This window comes from Pteronotus mesoamericanus, unplaced genomic scaffold, assembly GCF_021234165.1.
Source record: "Pteronotus mesoamericanus isolate MK-2021 breed Mesoamerican mustached bat unplaced genomic scaffold, CSHL_Meso_final contig_317, whole genome shotgun sequence".
NCBI classification, from domain to species: domain Eukaryota; kingdom Metazoa; phylum Chordata; class Mammalia; order Chiroptera; family Mormoopidae; genus Pteronotus; species Pteronotus mesoamericanus.
The window spans coordinates 165,376-187,835 of NW_026555133.1; the positions used below are offsets into that span (position 1 = coordinate 165,376).

Sequence of the window (22,460 nt, forward strand, 5' to 3'; positions counted from 1 at the left end):
ACTCCATTTACTTTCTACCTACCAACCCTCTTCTTCTTCCTGCATTTCTCATCTTACTCTTTTATTCCACAAATATTAACATGTACCTACTACATGCCCACTACCTGCTATGTGCTACCTGCTACAGATATATTGTAAAATTCTGTAACCCCAAGTCAGTTCTCATAATGCCATGTCGAATTTTATCAAGTCCTGTCAACTGTCAAAGTATCTCTCAACTCCATTTGCTCTCTTTCAATCTTTTGTCCTGGCTTAATTCTCCACCCATCACCTCGATTACTTCTGTAAAGTCTGTTACATCTCTTCCTCTCTATTCCGATTCTTTGGTATTATCTTCTCAAATCACAATCATCTATTACTCCTTTGTTTAAAAAATCCTTAAAGAGACCCTCCTTGCTTAAAGAATGACTATCAAACAAGGTACACAAGATTCTTCACAGCCTTACTTCAACCATCTTCCAGTCTCATCTGGTTCAGCCATGTCGCTACACATTTCAATCAAACTGAAACATTAATACCTCACACACTTTCCTGACTCTCCACATTTACAATTCTCTCCTCACCTTGTTAATGTCTATTTCTCCTTCTAGGCTCCGCTTCCCCAGTTCCCCCAGGGTACTGTATCTGCTCCCTGCTCTATGCCCTGGAGCAACTTGTACACTCTTTTAACTAGAGTATTTATCATAGGGAATGTCCATACCTGTCGCACCCAAGGACAATAAGTAGTTTATTTTTGTATCCTCAGCTCTAGCATCATGTCAGGCATTTAAAAGTCACTCAAATATTATGGAAAGAAATACCAGATAATTAAGTAATAGGAATAAAGGAAGAGGAATTAATTTGGAATGGTTATGAAACAACTAGTTTTACAGGTATGCTAAAGCTTGGCAACAGTAATGGCAAGCCACTAACAGTTATTCAGCAAAATCATAATGAAAGCAATATTTTGAGAACACTCATCAGTCAATATTAAAACAAAAGAGAATAAAAAGGAGTAAAAATTTAAAGACAGACTGGCTAGGAAATAACTGCAGGTATCAGGTGTAACATGTGAGGTCCTACAATAAGTGTAGCAGTACTAAGAACAGAGAGGGAAAGATAGAGGAATGAATGAGACATGTTTTAATGAAAAGCCAACAGGAACACCAATGGTCCATGAAAGAAGGAAAAAAGAAAATTGGAAAGAAAAGCTTAAAAGGGCATTCTTAGAGAGGTAAGTGGTTTTGGTTAGTTTCAACACGATGAGTACCAAAAGGAAGTGTTGTGGGACTAAGACCTAGCTCATAGTTTGAACCTAAAGTCACATTTTAAGCACTGGTTGCCGACTTTGGTTATTCTAACAAAATGCCCATCACTCACCTCTTTGCTCGCTCGAGGTCGTCATTGGCCTGCTCCAGCTCCCTCACATACTTGTGCAGCTGCTCCTTAATGGCTCGAGTCTGACTTAAATCGTCTTCTAATACTGAGACTTGCTTGTAGCTCTGTGCATATTGATGCTCTAGTTTCTCCTAAAGGCATGAGTATACAAAAAAAGTATGTGTCATTAATACAGTTTTCTTTAATAAAGGATTCAACCCAAGTTAATGGAGAGGAAAATCCAGTAGTTCACCCACAATTCAAGTTGATAGTACCTCTTCTCCTTTTTACAATATTTAAAAACAATTACACATTTATTCCAAGTGCCTTAACTCATATCAAATGCAAACAGTCAACCATTCTCCTTTCATAATCTAATAATGATCTCTCTGAAAAAAAGTAATAAAATAAAACCATTGCCTCAAAAACCCCAAACATGAGGGGGAACCCCAGGGTTCTCAGACTGCATGTGACTCAGAGTGAGCACAAAGAAGTAAACGGACAGAGTTCAAACCCCCTGCCCCTTACCTGCCCCGCTGCCACCTTCTCCAAATCCACCGCCTCCCCCAACACTAAAAATCTCCAACCATTTGGCTAAGGCAGGTGGTTAAGCAAAGCAAAAGGGGCTAATCCTTTTACTTCTGAAAATTCCCTTTTAGAAGGCAATTTTTAAATGCAAACTAAACTCCAAAACTAAAGGTACTATGAACAATAATGAAATAAATATGTATATTTCATATAGATATAATTTTAAAGTGCCTCAAAATAAGGCAATATGTCAAAACAAATAGTCAGCATCTGAAAATTACAGGAACTACAAAATTACAGCTAGGAAACATGATAGCTAAAAAACTGACAGCTCCAGGGTTTCTAAATGAACTCCTCAACTCTCAATCACCATTCGTTTGGTTCCATGAAAGAAAGAGTCTGTCAAAAATTCACTTTAAGCCTTTTTTTTATTTTTTGTAGCCTGCTGCTCTTAAGCTCCCCTTAAACAAACATATTTCTCATATATTTTTTAAATCCTCACCCAAGGATGTGTTTACTGATTTCAGAGAGAGAGAGGAGGGGAGGGAGAGGAAGGAGAGGGAGGGAAGGAGGGAGGGAGGGAGGGAGGGAGGGAGGCAGGAGGCGGCGGGATGAGAGACAGAGAGAGAAACTGATGCAAGAAACATCAGTGGGTTGTCTCCCATACACATCCCAACCAAGGGACTGAACCCACAACCTAGGCATGTGCCCTAACCAGGGACGGACCCTGCAACCTTTTGGTGCGTGGGACAACGCTCCAATCAACTGAGCCACCCGGCCAGGGCTACATTTCTCATTTTAATAAAACCCAGTACATTAGACACCAAAGTGTATATAACCACAATTACCTTTAATGCTTCCACTTCGTATTTCAGTCTTTGGTTATCAGCTTGCAAGTCTCTATTTCTTTGTTCAGCCTGTACTAATTGTGCCTCCAACTCTGCTTCTAATTCTCTGCTTCCTTCCTGAAATTCAACTAGCTCATCCCGAGCTTCCTGGAAGCTAATCAAAAACAAAGTGAGAAAGATGAATTGTAGCAGGCCATAAGGATCATGTTGAAGATGATTATATACCAATTCAATAATTTTTGCCTGAATGCTATAATAAAATATACTAAATAATAAAGACAACCTGTTTTACATCTCTTACCCTATATTCAAAGCTCAATGAAAATTAGTTATAGGCCCGAAAAGGATTTATATTTTATACACTAACCATTAGCTCCTTATTTAACATAGTAATAAAGAAGGCACACATTACTATACCACAAATAAATTTAATATTTGGATAAGGTTTTCAATATAATTGAGTTTTTCAATATAATTGGTTTCCTTTGTAATTCTGATACTTAATTGTATGCATTTAAAGACATTATTCCTTTTTTTAAGATTTATTTACTTTTAGAGATGGGGAAAGGAGGGAGAAAGAGAGAGAGAGAGAGAGAAACATACCGATCAGGTTATCTGTTGCCTCTCCCATGCCCCCAGCTGGGGATCTGGCCCACAACCCAGGCAGGTGCCCTCACTGGAAATCAAACCTGTGACCTTTCGGTTCGCAAGCCAGTGCTCAATCCACTGAGCGACACCAACCAGAGCAAGCAAGGCCTTATTATTCTAAGAAGGGGTCTAAGCCTCCCCAGACTACTAGGGTGTCTATGGCACAAAAAAACGATTAAGTAACTCTGCCATAGACACCTTTTATATCTACTGGCACAATATAACTGGTTTCAGCAATAACAATGAAATAACAGTAAAAGGTTTGATAAAGCTTAGAAAACTCCTTTAGCCAAAGTAGAAAAATACATACATATATATTTTAGAAAAATTCCATTTTATAACAAAATTTAAGACAAGTTTTGGTTCTCAAAAAATTATGTAAAAGTTCTCCCAACTGATTAAAATAATTGAGATTTTATAAAATGCTCCATATGGCTGAAGCAACTCTCCCCTCCCTGAGAACCTCCCTGGCTCCAGCCACTGGTCACACCTGCCCGCAGTGAACTCAGCCGCCGTGTGAAGCCCAGGCAGCCCCTCGGAGCCTCCAAAAGGTCAAAATGATACGGCAGAATCGGTGCGCACGCAGCCGACCACAGAGGGCCACTGAGAGTAATAAACACAGAAGGAGGTAAACTACCACACACACACAAAAATCACAAATGACACTAAGTTTTTTTACTATTGTAGTAATTTGAGTAATAGAGGATTTATGGTGTTTGTGTACTATTTAAATACAAGCAATGTTATGACTATTTCTAGAATCCCAGTCTTAAATATGAAACTCTGATTTTACCTTTACGTTTTGTTTTAGACAAGACCAGGCGTTCAGGGACGTATGGCCATAGACTTTGTTTTATTTTTAAAATACACTTGCTAGAGATGGTGTATTCCAAATGCCCTCCTCTGTTTTTTAGGATGTTTTTCAACATTACCTTTGTTTATACTTTAAGGACAGTTCCTTCCAGTAAGCAGTTTCCTCCTTTAAACTCGAAAAATTTGGTATATCTTCACCATCCATGATCAAGAAAGCCTGTAAAATATTAAAAACGAATTAAAAGAGAACATGGGAATCTAAGTATAAAAATCTAGAATAACACCAAATCTGGGGCATTTTGGAGTGAGCTAAATAAACATGAAAAGTCCTGAGTGGTTACATTTTTTTTTTTTTTTAAGAATGGTTAACTCTTTATTGTAACCCAGGCACATAAATCACTTCACTCCCCACCCTCGGGGACCACCAGTATTGTGGGTCAGCCCATGACAGGGGAGGAGGTCAACAAAGCTCTTCAGTACAGAGCTTTTTCTGTCACAGGCCTAGGTTCCAGTGAGTTGGCCCTACAGCATCATCTGCACACAGGCCTCCTCTGTGGGCCTAAGCCAACCGCTCTTCTGGAAATCAGGCGACAGAAACAATCCTATTGTCAGAGCTGATGCTACTTCATGCCGTTCTCTGTTGTATAATTGTTTCAAAACACCTGCGTGAAACATTTCACGCGAGATAATCATACTAGGAGAGCAGATACCACATTCCTAATAATTTACTATTTTTACATTTCTAAAACCTTCCTGTTCATTATCGTTGAAGTCCAAAGCTTCCTCCATTAAATCCACTAATCCTCCAACTTCAATGCTCTTTCACCTTGGTTCTTCTCCCAAGGAATTCAGAGAGGGGAGGAAAAAAATACCTATTTAATTAATTTTGCATTTGGACTGACTGCCTCAAAGTCCCAAATGACTGTCGAGGACAAGTGGAATACCAAAGACATTGAGCTCCCTCTAGGTTCATGCCTGCCTTCAAGAAGCAAAGTTCTGTTGGAGTCTTACTTCCTATAACCCCCTCCCCCCAGCATTCCACTTTATTTCCAGCAATAGTGTTCAAAACTTTCTTAACACACCCCGTTCCACTTCTGAATGTTTTCTCTACCAGGGGTGTCTAACCCACAGCCCGTGGGTTGCATGCAGCCCAGCACAAAAATCATAAATTTACTTAAAACCTTTCTTTTGCTCATCATTTTTCATCAGTGTTTCTGTATTTAATGTGTGGCCTAAGACAACTCCTCTTCTTCCAGCACAGCCCAAAGACACCAAAAGGCTGGACATCCGTGTGAATGGCTCTCCCTTCCTTGTATGTTTGGAAAGCTCCTTTTTATACTTTTAAAACCCAGCTGTCATCTCTTCCAGAAAGGCTTTCCCACCCTCACCCAGGTAGCACGAAAATCTCCCACACTCTTGGCTACCTCTACAGCCACACGCGCTTCCATGAATGTATTCATCACACAGCTTACACTTCCATGCCCCTCACTAGGCTGTGTACTATTCTCCCTCGTTTCCACCCCAGCACACGGCTTGCACATTAGCAGGTATGCACTGTACCTACTAAATTAAATCAAAATTGATTCAACCTAATCCATACCAGACAGCAAAAATTCAAGGCCAGATTTAAAAGTAAATTAACAAAATCTTGGGAATGCCACTTATGAAGGTTTAGCAAAAAGTCACAGACAAGAACAAATATAGAACTTCACTTTCAGAGTAGGTATACACCAAAGAAGTACAAGAGTGCTTTCCAGTTGAATAAAATTAACATGTAATTATAGACACTTAGTTCAATTCCTTTGCAGCCTACTACAATGTTTTCAGTTTTAGTCAAGTCTCTCCTAACCACACCATCTATTATTACTTTTGACATCTGTTAGTCAATCTTCCAACTATTCTAAATTACCAATCAGCCTAAGAGTCCTTTGAAAGATGGATCCTTTCCATACTTTGCATCTCTTCATGGCACCATGCATAACACCTTGCTTACAGAAAGTACAGAATGCTTGCAAATGTTTACTGAGCACCTAGTATGTATCAAACATCATTAAGTACTAAATAAATATTTAATGCACTGAATGCACCCTCCTCTAGTCTAATTACCCCTACATTGGCACATTTTTCTCTGTATTATTCCACTCTTGGAAATACCCTTAAACCATGATAACACATTAAAATGTAAACCCACACAGAATTGGAGTGTTGTTGAAACTACCCTTAGGGATCCAATTCTACCCTTAAATTCTCAAGCAAACTGCTTAAGCACTTATAGTCTCAGTTTTTTTCATCTAATGAGAGTTTGGACTAGGCATGTTTCTTCAAGTACGTTTCTGGCTACATCAAAATAAAAACTTTTTGTACGGCAAAGGAAACCATCAGCAAAATAAAGAGACAACCCACAGAATGGGAGAACATATCACTGATACATCTGATAAGGGGTTAATATCCAAATTTTATAAAGGACTTATAAAACTCAACACCAAAAAAACAATCCAATTAAAAAACTGGCAAAGGACCTGAATAGACATTTCTCCAAAGAGGACATAGAGATGGCCAACAGATATATGAAAAGATGCTCAGCATCACTAATCATCAGAGAAATGCAGATAAAAACCACAATGAGCTATCACCTCACACCTGTCAGAACGGCCATCCTCAATAGATCACAAACAAGTGTTGCGGAGGATGTGGAGAAAGGGGAACCCTTTTACACTGTTGGTGGGAATGCAGACTGGTGCAGCCACTGTGGAAAGAAGTACGGAGATACCTCAAAAAATTAAAAATGGATCTGCCTTATGATCTCATGACTCCACTTTGGGATATCTAACCAAAGACACCTGAAACTCTAATTCGGAAGAAAACAAGCACCCCTGTGTTCACTGCAGCATTATTTACAATCACCAAGATACGGAAGCAGCCCAAGGGTCCATCAATACATGAGTGGATAAAACTATGGGACATTTACACAATACAACACAACTCAGCCATAAAAAAGAAGATAATTTTACCCTTTGCAACAGTGTGGATGGACCTGGAAAACATTTTGCTAAGTGAAATAAGCCAGTCAGAGAAAGACAAATACCATATGATTTCACTCATACGTGGAATCTACTGTACAAACTGAACTAAGAGGCAAAATAAAGACAAACTCAGAGAGAGCATGCTGACAGCTCTGGGGGAGTGGGGGGTGGGAGAAATGTATGTTTCTGATTAGTAATTAACACTGATTAATTTTATAATCTTATTCTTTCATCAAGGTTCCCAACTCCCACTCTATTTTCCCTGATGCAGGAATCTTTTTTAAAAAAAGATTTTATTTATTTTTATTTTACAGAGAGGGGAAGGGAGGGAGAAAGGGAGAGAAATATTATTCGGTTGCCTCTCACACTCCTCCATCCAGAGACCTGGCCCACAACCCTGGCATGTGCCCTGACCAGGAATCCAACCAGCAACCTTTTTCTCTGTGGGACTTGCCCAACCCACTGAGCCACGTTGGTATTCCACGTAGGAGGAATAATCGTATTTGTAAATGTAATAATTTGTAGTAAGGTATGAATGAGAATGGGGCTTATCCAGCAGCATGATTTATTTGTATTTCAAAACAAAATGCAAAGCACTTAAAGACACTGCCATGTGGTATCGAAAACTCCTGAGATTTATTGCCTAAGTATCCTTGAGGAGAGGGACATATTGCACATTAACAACCCAGTTGAAGATACAATTACAAGACATGAGAAGTTACCTAGGGGTGAGGCAACACTGTGTCACCTGAATGTTCTACAGAAGGTCTTTCACCAAAATGCCCCCTAGGCATTTTTAAATGATTACATTTAAAATCTATGAATCCAGCCCCAAAGAAACCATAGGCACGGATCCTCAAATTTGGACAGATGCACCTGCCATTTGAACACCGTCAACCATGTATCAATGTGCAACTCAAATATTCAGTTTCTGATTCACAATCCAATAAATTAGGGTCTTGCAAAATGTTATGAAGGTCAGAATGACAAAAGCAGCAAAGTTCATCTTAAACAAAAAACATTTTAAAAAGTAAAAGATTAAGTCTCTCTGTTACCATAGCCAGTCAGGTGGAGCACCGGGGAGTCTGCCCCATTGGCCACGGTGGTACAGGGGGAGGTTCTTATGCTGAGCACGCCAACAGCCGGAAAGACAAATGGACAGGGCCCCACACACACCAAATGCTAGCAAGATACCTGGATAGAAAAAAGCCCTCCCCTCCCTGTAAGGACTGCCAGCTTGAGCAAGAAGAGGAGATGGTCACCCTGGCCAGTGTGGCTCGGCCGCTGTGGCTCGGCCGCTGTGGCTCAGCTAGTTGGAGCTTCATCCCATAAACCAAAAAGGCTGTGGGTTCCATCCCAGTCGGGGCACACACCGGAGGCAGCTGATAAATGCTTCTCTTTCGTATCCCGCCCCCTTCTAAAAGCAATGAAAAAACGTCCTCAGGTGAGGCTTCACAAAAAGAAGAAGAAAGATGATCTTTGAGACCGGAGTCCGCCACGCCCTGAGTCGCACAGCACCTGAATAAAACCTCCTTCCTTCTGCGCCAGCACCTGACTCACAAGTTTGGCTTTTGCTGTGGCAGGCAGCCAAACCATTGGTTCAGTTACATCTCCAGCTAGTTCCTTGAGGGCTGGACCTGTGTCTTATTTATAAACACCTTCAGCATCACCAGAAACATGGAACACATCGGAAATCCAACAAATATCTGAATTGATTTATAATCTTTCATTATTCTCCTCTTTACTTTCAAAGTATCACTTTACTTTATTAATGCCTAAATTCCTGTTTCAGGGTGAAGTAAGCAAAAATATTTGTGGCTAGTTTATTTCTACCTCATAATGTACCAATATGTATTAAATCAGGATTATAAAACCTCTCATTCTCAGCTAGACAAATTATTAGTCTGATGCATGCCAAGACACAGTCGCTTATAAAGCTCAGTACAGGCTCCACATCAAAGAATAGGGAGCTGATGGAACTTGTTGGTGAGAGCCTTGGAGATACCACTGCACACACGCTCCGTAAAATAATCATTGTCCAGATCTTCAGTCTTAAATGTGGATGGACAAACAAGAACCATCAGGCACAAGAGAAAACCCAGTAGCATGAATAAGAAAATTCTAAGACCTACTGAACTGAGAGGAAACAGACAATTCAGGAAATGAAAGACCTTTTTTCTTCTATAAGAACTCAGTAGGGTTTACTTCCCACACGCTTCCGGAGACGGTTAACAATAGAAGAGAGGAAACCAAGACCTGGACAGCACAGGGTATAAGAAATAATGGCTCCAACCTAGGACTGCAAAGAAGAAAGGTTCCATAATGAAGCCTAGTTCATCAGACCCAGAGCGCAACTCAGCCAGGCGGGTAGCTCCGGGGAAAATGCAGAACCCCACATAATGGAGAGCAAGACTGCGAACCCGATAAATCTCAGCTTGTGGTGAAATCACATCACTCACGTGTCAATAGGAAAAAAGCAGCAGACACTCCAGAGAAATCAAAATGCAGTATAAGCCCTGGCCCTTATGCTAAATAGGACACAGGTCTCAAGGTGTGAGCAGTTCTAAATGTTATTTCCTGCTAAATGTTAAAATGTAATATAGTATTTTGCAGATGCAGCACCACGACAAAGTTGATGGGAACCCAACATGGTAAGTGTAGCCAACTGCAAAGAAGAAATCAAAATGCAATTGACCAAATAGTGCATATACACAGTGGCTAAACCTCCCTTGAGGGAGACAGAGCTTTGGGTACAAACCCCCCGTCTACTGTCTAAACATGCTCCAAGTAAATAAAACTACTTTGAGACACCCACATCTCATTCTTGACTAGAGCACCCTGGCAGCACACATTTATATAAAACGCTTTTAAGTTATATAAATTACATAAAACGTTTTTAAATTTCAAGTCAAATTTTTTAATTTTCTGATTTTATATTATTGTATGGAATTGAGGTAAATTCCGTAATTTTAGAGCCATCAATGAATTTCCCACCTTTGGTTTAACTTTACCATACTTTTTGTGTGCTGTTGCCGTCTAAGAGTCTAGAATTTTCCGAACAAGGTTATATTCTTTTTTTATGCCCTTTCGGATTTTGTAGACTTTGGTGATAACCTTCGTCTTCTCAAAGTAAGTAGTTGTCTTTGTAGCCGACCTTCACTCAGCGGCCGCCCCGGGCCCGTACATGTGTTCATGGCCGTGCTCTGGGTCTGCCCCAGACGACACACGCACCTTTCTGGAGTTGCGTGGTGATGCTTAAGTGTTTCATTATTTAATTCATGGGCAGGGTGCTTTTTCCTTTAAGTTTTCAGTACCTCTTCTGACTACTGTTAGTGATCGTGTGGTGTGTGGGCCAGTGTCCTTATGGAAGATCATCATGACTATCTGATGCCTTCCTCGGCACTAAACATGTATTTGAATGTATTTTAAATGGAGCCAATGCTTCTTCAAATAAGGTTAGGGTTGTTTTTATCTACAAATATTATTCTCATGCCCATTTTGAAATTTTTCTGTGTGAGGCTTATTTTTGTTGTTGTTATTGACCCATTATTACAGAAGCAGAGGACCTACTAGCAGTTATTCCCCAAAGAAAGTTTAGCTAAGTATTGTTCCCTGGGGAATCGCACTGCTCACACCTCTGGGTATGCTACAGAGCATCCATTTGTCCCCGGTTTTTGACTCTTGAATAGGGCCATACTCTTAATACAACTACCGATTTTTCCATCATTATCCCCTGGTGGCTCAGGTTATAAGTAGCCTTTCATGTGAAACTTCCTGAGAATCTAGTTGTATTTCTTGTATCCTACTTATTAACTACTTAGTTCAGTCAAATTGTAGCAAAAATTATTTTAATTTTTTTTTTCCCCCACACATGCTTCTCTATTTCCTTGCTGAATCTTACGTGGACTGAATGTTGACAATTTTTCTAAATAACAGGCTACTTTTACAACTCACTTCCTGGTCCCTCAAACGGTATTATAATCCATGCCAAAAACCTTTTACTAAAATGACTATCATCTTTTCCAAAATAAACCAATTCAAAATATTTACCCAAGGAATATTTAACCAGGGTAGGAGAACCACAGCACAGTGGTTAAGAACCCAGGCCCCGAAGCTGAACTGCCTGGGTTTGACTCAGACCCCTCTGCTCACTCGCTGACCTTGGGCGAGCTACTTAACCATCCAGTGCCCCCGTTTCTCACCTGTAAAATGAGGATAATAATTTAAATAGGCTCGTTATGAAGATTGAGTTAATACTTGTAAAGTACTCAGTACAGAGCTTGGCACACAGTAAATGGAGCATAAATTTAATAAATTATAAAAAAACTGGTAGTTCAGTAGGGGACCTTTCAAGCCTGACCACAAAATAAACGTGCTTCAGGATCTCCCAGCACCAGCACCAGCAGGCCACGCTGCTGCTCCCCTTGGTCCACGGCGGCCACCCAGCTGCTCTGGCCCACACAGAGCTGCCACCTCTACCATTGTCCCTTTCACCTCCCAGCCCTTCAAAATGAAGCTGTTGTCACTCCAGGAAGAAAACTTGCCAAGCAGATCAAGCAGGAAGTGCAGCGGGCGGTAGAAGAATGGGAGGAATCAGGCAACAAACAGCCACACCTGAGAGGTTCTGTTTGCTGGGAATCCTGAAAGTCATTCCTAGGTCCTCAACAAAACCAGAACTGCTGCAGACAAAGGAATACGGGAATCAACAGTGACAATACTGTGAAACTAGCCTCAACATCAGAGTAAGAACTGTTGAACTTAATCAATAAACAATAATGGTGATAATGTAGATGGCCTCCTTGTTCAGCTGCCTCTTCCAGAGCACATTGATGAAAGATCTGCAATGCTGTTTCTCCGGACCGACATGTGGACAGCTTTCATGTAATTAAGGTAGGGCTGCTGCGTCTGGTCCAGTATTCCATGTTACCGACTATGCCATGGGGTGTAAGGAAATAATTAAGCAAACTACCATTCCAACCCCAGGGAAGAATGCAGTTGTAATGGGAAGGTCAAAAAATGTTGGAATGTCCATTGCAATCTTACTGCAAATGGGGTACACGAATGACCTGGAGGTGATGTCACTGTTACAATATCTCGATACGATATACTCCCAAACAGCAGCTGAAGAAACGGGCAATTCTTGCAGATATTGTGGTCTCCGCTGCAGCATTCCAAATCTGATCACAGCATACATATGATCAAGGAAGAAGCAGCCATTGTTGATGTGGGAATAAATAAAAATTCAAGATCCCCTCACTACTCAACTCAAGTTGGTCGGAGACGTGCCTTTTGAAGGAGTCTGGAAAAAAGCCGGTTACATCATTCGAGTCCCCGGGGATGTGTATCCCACAGCAGTGGTGATGCTAGTGAAGAATCCCATTAGTGCTGCAAAAAAGTGCTGAGGCTTGAAGATCAGGAAGTACTGAACTCTAAGGAACTCGTAGTGGCAGCTTATTAACTATTGTGTCTTCTGGGTCATAAACGGTACAGCCAAGCCAGTTCAAGAGGCAAAATAGGCCAATAAAAATGCAGCATTTTTAATTGATGTGACTGCCATGGTTTTAAATGATGCTTTGTATTTATTGAAAACTTAGGTGGTGGTTGTTTGCACACACAGTTCTGCAGGACCTGAGCAAGGAGCACCCATTAGCATGCTGGGTCATGTGACCTAGCCATACGTGAAGCCATTAACCTAGTTACTAACACGGGGGACATTGTCACAGTGGGAATGGCTACCTAATTTTGTCAGAACACTTCAGTTACACTTGCCTTTTCCAGGATTTTCCCAAGTGCTATTGCAGTACAGGTTGATACTGACGTTAGGTTCCAAAACTTCCTAGTTCAACTGGTCAAACCAAGGGAAAAAAAAAGTTGCTAGAGAAAATTAGGGAAAAGGTAAAAAGGAAGAAAGGATGGTAATTAGGAGAAACAATGTACCCTAATTGTATACATATGGACTGATAACTAGAAGAAAGGCTACATGTTAACAGTATCCTGAGTTATTTTGTAGCTTAGTCAATCACTGGGAAAATGTATAGGTTTGCTCCATGTGCTATTAGCCCTTGTTTTACGTGTTACCATTCATGAGGTCTCGCCACTAGGACTGAAAGGCTTATTTTATAAATAATTCATGTGTATTGTCTTCATGTGGATTTCCCTATATCCTTACACTTCATTGTTAAATTTTTGTACTGTTGGGGGTCTATATGGTTTCTTTGGTAAATCTTGAAACTGTTTTTCAAAAACCAAAACTTGAGCAGCTTGTATAAAAATTTAATTTACTTTTCCACCAAAGGATTGTCAGCAGCTGCCTGCTTTTCTCTGATACACCTGTTGGCTTTCCCCAATAGGTTTTTGAGAGCTCAAGTTAATACTAAATTTAATCAGACTTTCTGATTAAAGGATACACTTCTGACTGGCGAAAAAACATGTTTCAGAATTTATAACATACAAACGATCCCTTAAAATTAATCACTTCCATAAGTTATATGCACATAACAGTGATACCACCATTACTGAAAACACTTCGAAAACCTTTCTTTTTTTCTTCCTTTATTTGGAACAGTCTTGAAGAGCCAGATTAACAACTAAGCAGCCCTGGCCAGCGCGGCTCAGGTGGTTGGAGTGTTGTTCTGTAAACTGGAAGGTCACAGGTTCGATTCTGGTCAGGACACATGCCTAGGCTGTAGGTCTGGGCATGTACTAGAGGTTTCTCTTCCTCTCTCTCCCTCCCTCCTTTACCCTCTCTCTAAGCATGTAACTAGACAAAAAAGTTCTCTGTGGTCCCACCTCATCCTTGCTTTCATTGCTTCCTTAACTGGTATTCCCAGCTTTATCACTCCAATTTCATTCACCAGACTCACCCTTTCTAAAAATTGAATTATTTACAAATGACAAGTTTGCTACCACTGTGGATATTCAAAAAACCTTCTCTGGGGCTGCAAAGTCTGTTCAGTTGGCTTCAGGTTACAGTGGGAGAATATATTCACTCTGTTATTTGAAACTCTGTAACGAGATATTAAGCCTATAGAAAGTTAGCCAATATACAACTATACTGCTAAAAAAAGTTTTAATAATACATCTACAATCTTCTAAAGCTGAAATAAAGGCAGATAATTATGTTCTCTGCTACCCAAATCTTCCCTCAATACCATGTCTCATATGGATGGAGTTACGTACCTCTAAAATATAACAACTTTTACATGGAGCATTTTTCATACTGTATATAATCTTTTAGGTATCTAGCAACTGACACATCAACTCATTTGGATATAAAACAACTTGTTGAAAATGCTATATTTACCAAAAAAACTCCTCTTTGTGCAATGATAAGAAAATCCATTTTATATGATCCTGTCTTCTTGTTAGGAGATACAGAATGCACTAATGATACTGGCAGATCTTTTGGACCTCACTGTAGGTCAGCGATTTTCAACCTTTTTCATTTCATGGCACACATGAACTAATGACTAAAATTCTGCAGCTTGCCAAAAATGTATTTTTTGCCGATCTGACATAAAAAATAGGTATAATTTTGATTCATTCATACAGGATGGTTTTGTTGTGTTGGCGGTTGCCATTATTTTATTTGATGACCTAAGGGAAAAGAGGTCAGTGTCCCTGACTAGTCAGTCATTACATGTTTTAAAATTTTGTGTGGCACATTGGTTGAAAATCACTGCTATAGGTAATACATGTCTTTCTACCAAAATTCTTCTACTTCTCCCAAAGGTGATACTTACAGAATGTTTAACTTTTCAAAGTTGATCATAACTATAGTCTCCCTTTTGGTCTTGACTATCAAACTTTTTTCTACCTTATGAAGTGCTCAGAAACTTACGTCAGAAGTAATTTTAAGCTTTAAGTAACCAAATTTATCTCAGCACGGTTTGAGAATAAAAACACACTTTGGGGATGTCATGAAAGCAAGATCTAAGTTTTTGCTGAGGTTTCTACATATTTTAAGTGTTCCTTATCCAACTTCAATTATTTAATTAAGAATCAAAACAGAACTAAAAAAGAACAGCTTCATTAGAGTTAGCAACTTCTACCTGAACCAGGTCAGCCTCTAACCAGGGCTAGCCAAAGGTCTTCTCTGTTCCTTGTGATCTCCAACTCTAAATAATTTTTAATAAAAACTCAGAAGAAATATCTTACTCAGATCCCCTTCTCTTCAACCCATGACATAATGCGGTACCAACAAGTTCCCCATTTAGCAAAGCCATTACCACTCCCACCCCCATTTGTTCAGTGGGCTAAGAACAAAATATCATAGACACGACAGTACGGTGATCGCCAGAGTTAAGGCGGGGTGGGGAGGGAAGCAGGGCACGATACTAGGCGGATAAATGGTGATGGAAAAGAGACACGACTTGGGGTGGTGAACACACAATATACAGATGATGTATTACGGAACTGCACCTCTGAAACCTATATAATTTTATTAATCAATGTCACCCCAATAAATTAAAAAACGACACAATTTATCAGACAAGATAATTAACCAGCAACCCCTGAATACGTTTCAGAGGAGGAATTTTCTTGCAACTAAGTAGCAGTTCTTATCCTAGGTGGGTCTGCTCAAATATATTTGAATAAGTCTTCTACCAGCTTCTGGTATACAGGTATTTTTGGCAAATCAAATTTTCTGCTTTGCGTTATTGATGAGAACGGTATAAAAATCCCACCAACCCCCGCCCTCCCCCCCAAAAAACATCTCCGAGCCTAGAGACATAAATTCTGAGCCAAGCGAAGCCACTCACAAGTTGGTAGAATCCACAGTATAAATCGCTTACCACCTCCCACCGCACCCGGACTCCATGTGCCCATCCGCCAAATGGCGATAACAGAATCAGGCACAACCACAGGGGGCTGAGGTTCAAGAGCCGTAGAGCAAGAGTGTTCCAAAATGCGTGAAGGCGCTGTAGTGAAAGCCCTTCGCTTCCTTCGCAACACTTGAAGGTTTACTTCGTCGCTAACCAGCAAAAAAAAAAAAAAAAAAAGGGCGAGCACCAGCCACCCAAATCCGCTTGGTGACACTTCGCAGAACTCCAAGAGGGCTGCCGGGCGGTTCGCGGCGGAGAGTCACGGGAATGCCATCGGATCCCAACGTGGGCTGCTTCCGCTCTCGCCCCCAGACGGGAGCAGCGAAGAGAGCTCCAATTCTACCCGGCGCCAAACCATTCTCCCCGCTGAAGGGATTTCAGGGGGAAGGGGCGGGGAGAAGCTCGGGCACGCCACTGCCACTCCAGCCGGGCCACTCCTTGCGCCACCAGCGCCCAGGCCCACGGTGCCACGTCCCGGCCTCCGTCCACGCCACCCCTCACCCCACCCCTGGACGCCGGCACATCCTCCGGAGGCCACCGAGCTCGCTTCGCTGCAGGCGCCCCTAGTAGACCACACCTCGGACCAGGGCTGCTGGGGAGCAGTTAGGGCGGTCGGGAGAGTTGCGCCCGGGCTGGCTGCCCCAGGGCCCCGTCCGTCCGGCCCGGCGGGTCCTCGGACAGCCCCAGGGCCCCGCAGGCTCCCCAGGGAGAGGCCTCGGCGCCGCCCGCCCGGCCAGGCACCCTCGGAGCGGCCCCGCACCGCAGGCTCACCTGCAGTGTATCAAACGCGCATGTTCGCCGCTCCCCGACAGACGTCTCCGCTCCGCCGGCCCGACCAGGCCCGCCCAGCCGCTCAGCGCCGCTCAGCTCCGCTCCCCTCCGCAGCCCTGAGCTCCACTCCACGTACCTCCGCGCGCGGCTCCTCCCGACACGTCAGGGGCTGCCTGGGTGTCCGAGGCCATTCTGTGACGCACGGGGGCGGGGTGCGGAGCATGCGCGCGAGCCTGCGGGCGCCGGGGCGGGCGCTGTGGGAAGGATGGCGTCACAGGGGGCCGGGCGTGCCCGGCGCGCTGAGGTCAGGCTGGTGGCGGCCAACGCGCAGGCGCCCCGGGCGCTGCGGCGTGCGAAAGCTGGGCCCGCCGAGTCCCGCCGAGTCCCGCCGAACGCTCCGCTGTTTGGGACGTGGCGTCACGGGGCGGGGGAGCCGGCCTCCGATTTTTCAGCCACCAAGGTCTTTCAAGTGTATATATGAGTATCCCCGTTTATAAAATGAACCTCGGGTCAGACTTCATCTCCGAGTCCACCCCGATCACCCGACAGAATACCAGGGGTATGTAGTACCCTTCATCACAAAGACCGATGTTGTTTCTAGGGCACTTGCTATAGCTGAAATTTTATGTTTCTTCTATGTTTCTCAGTAGAATGTAAGTTCCATGACAGCTAGAACCTTTCTCCGCTTTTCTTATCCCAACAGATACTTTGGTTTGCACACAAGGAGGGCACTCAACTATTTGTTGAGTTAATGGATTCCTTGAGGGCAGAAAAGGAATATAAATGTATCCACTTATATATTTTATATATCTAAATGTATATTTGTGTATATAAATGTGTGTGTTCATCCCCTTGGATCTCCCAAGGAATGGAATGCATTTTATATACTATACATAATCCCTCTAGGGCCGTTGGAGAAAGAAGAGGGCCGGTGGGGGTTGGCAGGTAGCGCAAAAAGGGGAGAAACGGGATGAGCAACCTCTTAGGGAGTGGAAACTGGAAGAAGCAGAGCTGTTTTTAAGACAATTTTAAGAACTTTTGCTGTGTAATATGCAATGCAGCTCTGATGTCAGTGCTCTTGAGATTGGATGTGGGTTTTTTAGAGACAATAATGATGTGTAAGGCAGGCCTCAAGGTGGGAGCAAGGTGAGCCCGAAAGATTCAGTTCTATTTTTGAGGGCATAGTCATAAACTGAAACAATGCAAGATGGATTGTAAGAGGTATCCAAATCAATGAAGATCGGAGAAGTGATTAATGGGGTTTGTGGAAAGGATGGCACCTTGAGCTGGACTGTGAAAGATACAGGGTTGAAAAGATCATCATCATCATCATCATCATCATCATCATAGCAGTAGTAGTTCACTTTTGTTGTACCATTTGTATGTACTTGCAATTGTGCTAAATGCTTGGTTTGCATAATTCAATCCTCACGGTGACTCTGGGAAATAGGTACTGTTATTATTCCCATCTTATAAATGAGGAAACTGAGTCTCAGCAAGATAAAGTTGCCTAAGGTCGCTCAACAAGAAAAAAAGACCGCTCGAGATTCAGACCTACCCAGCCTGGACTGTCTAGCTCCAGAAACTACACTATTAATCCCTACTGTACTGCTGCTCAAGAAGGGAGGCTACTAATAACAACTACCACTTACTGGGCTAGAGCACAGTGCTAAACCCTTGACATACATTATGCCCATCAATCTCACAAGTGGCTTGTGAAGCTAAAATTATTTTCTTCATTTTTTACGTTGAAAAACTGAGGAGCTTGGGTTTTAGACCCCAAGCAGGTCTAAGTCCAAGCCGGGTGCCCTAGGACATCATGGAAGCTCTTTCAGGCTCAGGGGCTCTGCTTCCCTAACTGAAGCTGTGTTCTGGCTGATGAGACCACAGGAAGAAAGGTAATAAGGCAGGGAGGACTGAGTGCCATCCCAAGAGGAAAAAATAAATAAAGGCTGCAACCCTTGTCCCTGCCCGCTGGCTGAAGTCCTGGGGAACACACCGAGTCACCTCATGGCAGGCCGGCCCGGCAGAAAATGTCAGCCTCATTTCCCACCAGCCTGGACGCGGAACTGGTGTTTGTCAGGACTGATATGTTGGCCCCGCCTTAATGAACGGGCTGTGCTTGGCAAAGCTGTCAGACATATCAAAGCCCTGCACTAATCTCCTCCCTCTGTGTTGGTTGAGCTTTCTCAGCAGCCTGTGCCCGACTCCCTGCTTCTGGTATGCCCGTCCAGGGAAAATAAAGTGGAAGCGAAGACTGAAGCCAGCCTCTAAGGGGAACAGAAGGGGTTACAAAATCGGCTCTGCGAAGGCAGAAAATGTAAGGGACGGTTGCGCCACCCTCTGCCTTTGTAACTTTCCATTAGGAAGGGGTTTGCTGAGGCATGGGCCCCAGTACAAGGTCTTTCTTGGATTGAGCCAAAGGGCTCAATGTCACAGTCCCTGAGAGCACACACAAGCGTTCCAGCATCCTCCCTGTCACAGACTCTGAGACGTGGGAAACAGAGGCCAGGTTCCACCACTGAGGGAGGCGGGGGCTGACCAGCTGCCTTAGGAGAGCTCTACACACTACCTCATGAGGGTGCTGGACTCCTGCCACATCACACACTCACAAAGGGTGACGCAGTGCGCACAGGCCTGCCATGGACACCCCGAGGAAAGGGGGCGTATATCACTCTGTTGGATCAGATGAGCATCTTATTCAACACCTTAAAATCAAGTTTAATTCAGCCTAATCTCTCCGTATTTTTTGGCCAGTATTTTCTGCTCAGCTTTAGGGGCATAGGTCAGGCAGGGCAAGGGACCCCAATGGCTGGCTGGTTACTCACGGCTTCCTGGGTACATCCACCAGATGTCCGACCGCCACCTCAGGCTCTTCATGTCTGCCCCCCGCCCCAGACCTCGTGTTCCCCCACCTGACGTTTCCCAAACAGCCTCTGTGCTTCTGCCAACAGTGTCATCGCTGCCCCGGTCCCTAAGGCGTGAAGGCTTCATCCAGTCTCCCTTAATCATCCCCTTCCCCAGCTTTCCTTTCCCCTCGCGTGGCCACCAAACCCGAAAGACTTTCCCTTCCTAAACTCTAGCAAATAAATCCATTACCCAGTGTGTTCCCCCCGTATCTCCCCCAAAATCTTCTACTCATTTGTCCCTCCCTTTCCAAAGATCTCTTCCTCAAATTTCTTCTTGTTGCAGCCTAACAGTCCACAGGGCCATCCGAATAATCTTTCTAAAATCGCACTGTACAGAGCTTCACGGGCTCTACAACTTGTTTTGGTTTCCTGTTGCTTTTGTGATAAAGTACAAACTACAAAGTCAGGCATTCTAGGGCCTCCCAAAGCAACTCCAGCCCAATTCCACAGCCTTCTTACAGCTCACCTACCTGAGTCTGAACACAGCCTGTGCTGCGCGCGCCAGATAGACAGCCCCCTTCCTCTCTGGGCTGTTTTGTGACCCCCACTATCCTGTGCACTACAGCTGCTCCCTAACTCTGGCCAGCCTGCCTTTCTCTCTGCCTTTTGAAGTCTCACTCACATGCTACCTCCTTCAAGAAGCCTCCCTGATACCAAAAGCCCCAAAGTGAGCGCTCCTTCCCCTGAGCTCAAGCAGGGCTCCGCCTACTTCACAAGAGACTTACTGAACGCAGCTTTTTTTTGGTCAAGGAGGTGTCTGAGCTCCCCCAAGGAACCAAAGATCATTGAGTGCAGAGACACGGTGACTGTCTTAATATCCCCCAGCAAAAGGGACTTAGCAAACACTGTGTAATACGCTTCAATGAAAATGAAAGGATGAACCAATGATTTAGCAGCGATAACTCTAAATGCTAGACCGATAGCACTTTCTGGGAAGTGCCCCAAATTCTGAGGAAAATTACCATATCGAGATTTTCACTGGTGTGAATGGCTGAATTTAGGTAAAGCCAAGTGACAAAGGAACTGGGGTTTGGGTCATGGACAATTGACTGTTCTCTAGCCCAGCTCTTAAACCCAGTCTATAGCAGTTGTGCTCCCCAAAGCAACATCTTTTGCTTTTGTAATAAAAAATAGTACTAATAATAGTTTTTTAATTTAAAAAAGAATACACTTGGGCCTAGAGGTGATAAGTGGTTTTATAGAGAGAGAAGAGTCTTTCGTTCATCAGCTATGAGTTTAGTGCTTGCTCTGTTCTAGGCCTGAGCGATTCAACCACGTAACAATAAAGGCACATCCCACCCCAACTCCATTCCCATGGAGCATATATTCTAATGGTTGAGACAGACAATAAGCACATAGACACGTCAGGTCATAACAAGCACTATAAAGAAATAAACCAGGGCAAGAGGATAAGGTACACAGGCACTGCTCCCTGAGTAGAAATAGATTTTAATGTTTGTGGGATTCTTTTCCTCCATAAAATTTTTAAGGCCCTTAAAATATAGGCATACCTCATTTTTAATATCTTTTTTTAAGATTTTAGAGAGAGAGGAAGGGAGGGAGAAAGAGTGAAAGAGAAACATCAATGTGCAAAAAAAACCACAACCATCAATTGGGCACCTCTCGCACACCCCCAACCAGTGGCCAGGCCCGCATCCCAGGCATGTACCCTGATGGGGAATTGAACTGGCAACCTTTCAGTTTGCGGGACAGTGCCCAACCCACTAAGCCACACCGGTCAGGGTGGTGTACCTCATTTTATTGTGCTTTGCTTTATTGCACTTCACAGATGTTGTGTTATTTACGAATTGAAGGCAAGACCCTCCACCAGCAAAAAGATTATGATGTGCTTTGTTGCTATGGTCTGAGACTGAACCCACAATATCCCTAAGGTATTCCTGTAAAGAGCCGCTATATAAAAGGCAACAGATGCCTTAAATCGAGAAGTTTCTCTTACTCTATCTCACAGTGCCTGGCACAGAGTGAACATTCAATAAATACTGGTTGAATTAATGACTTGCTAGGTAATTTAGTGAATGCCATAGCCCAGTGATCGATTTCCCTTCAGGATAAGGAATGGTAACCAGTTCATGTTTGATACATAAATGGCCACTTCTGGTTGGTCCCTGACTCTTGGCCCAGCCAGCCATGAACTGCCAAGCCTAGGGTATCCCTGTACCCCCTCGAAAAGAAAAGAAAGTTCCATTTGCTATCTTTATTGCCTCCTCAGTAGCTTCTTGAACAAACAGTACCCACCAAGTACCCAAAGCAACTCAAGCTTCCAACCTCAGCCCTTCTATCACAGTTTGTCCCCTAAAGTCCAAACCCCAGTGGCTGTAAGTCAACGAAAAGGCAAGAATTGGGTGTGGTGAATTTGCTGTGAGGTATTTTAGGTTCCAAACCTCCAAACCTCCTTGCCATTCCTTCCCATTTCCATTATGCCGCAGAATGCGGCCTGCTTCTGGCCCTAGGACCACTTGCCAGCAGGGTGCTGCGCTCACTCCTGCTTCCAGGTGTAGCTTTCTGTGCTCTTGCAAGTGGGAAAACTGAGGACAATTTAGGTTAAGGCTGTAACAGACCCTCCTGTCAGGGTCCTATCCCGATTGCTGGTACCTGGAAAGAAAGGGCCCTCACCCTCATCCAGGGGGGTGAACGGAGGTTTCAAGAGTCTGCTTAGCCTTTTCCCCCACTGATAGGACACGAAAGGCGGCCTTGCTCCCACGAAGCTCTTGGAGCTGC

At 43.3% G+C, this 22,460-nt stretch overlaps 1 protein-coding gene across 4 annotated transcripts in view; it reads right to left on the bottom strand.

Annotated features, from left to right (window-relative positions):
* Window positions 1-17,009, bottom strand: part of NDEL1 (nudE neurodevelopment protein 1 like 1) — a 34,807-nt gene extending 17,798 nt beyond the window's left edge. For 3 of the 4 annotated variants that reach the window (XM_054575683.1, XM_054575684.1, XM_054575681.1), the window contains exons 1-4: window positions 16,813-17,009; window positions 4,313-4,410; window positions 2,733-2,886; window positions 1,360-1,508 (exon numbers count right to left, since the gene is read on the bottom strand). In XM_054575683.1, the coding sequence (XP_054431658.1) occupies window positions 1,360-1,508; window positions 2,733-2,886; window positions 4,313-4,398 (389 nt within the window). In that variant the 5' untranslated portion in view covers window positions 4,399-4,410; window positions 16,813-17,009. The remainder of the gene's footprint in view (window positions 1-1,359; window positions 1,509-2,732; window positions 2,887-4,312; window positions 4,411-16,812) is intronic. The other variant, XM_054575682.1, reaches the window with a different exon arrangement.
* Window positions 17,010-22,460: the final 5,451 nt, after the last annotated feature.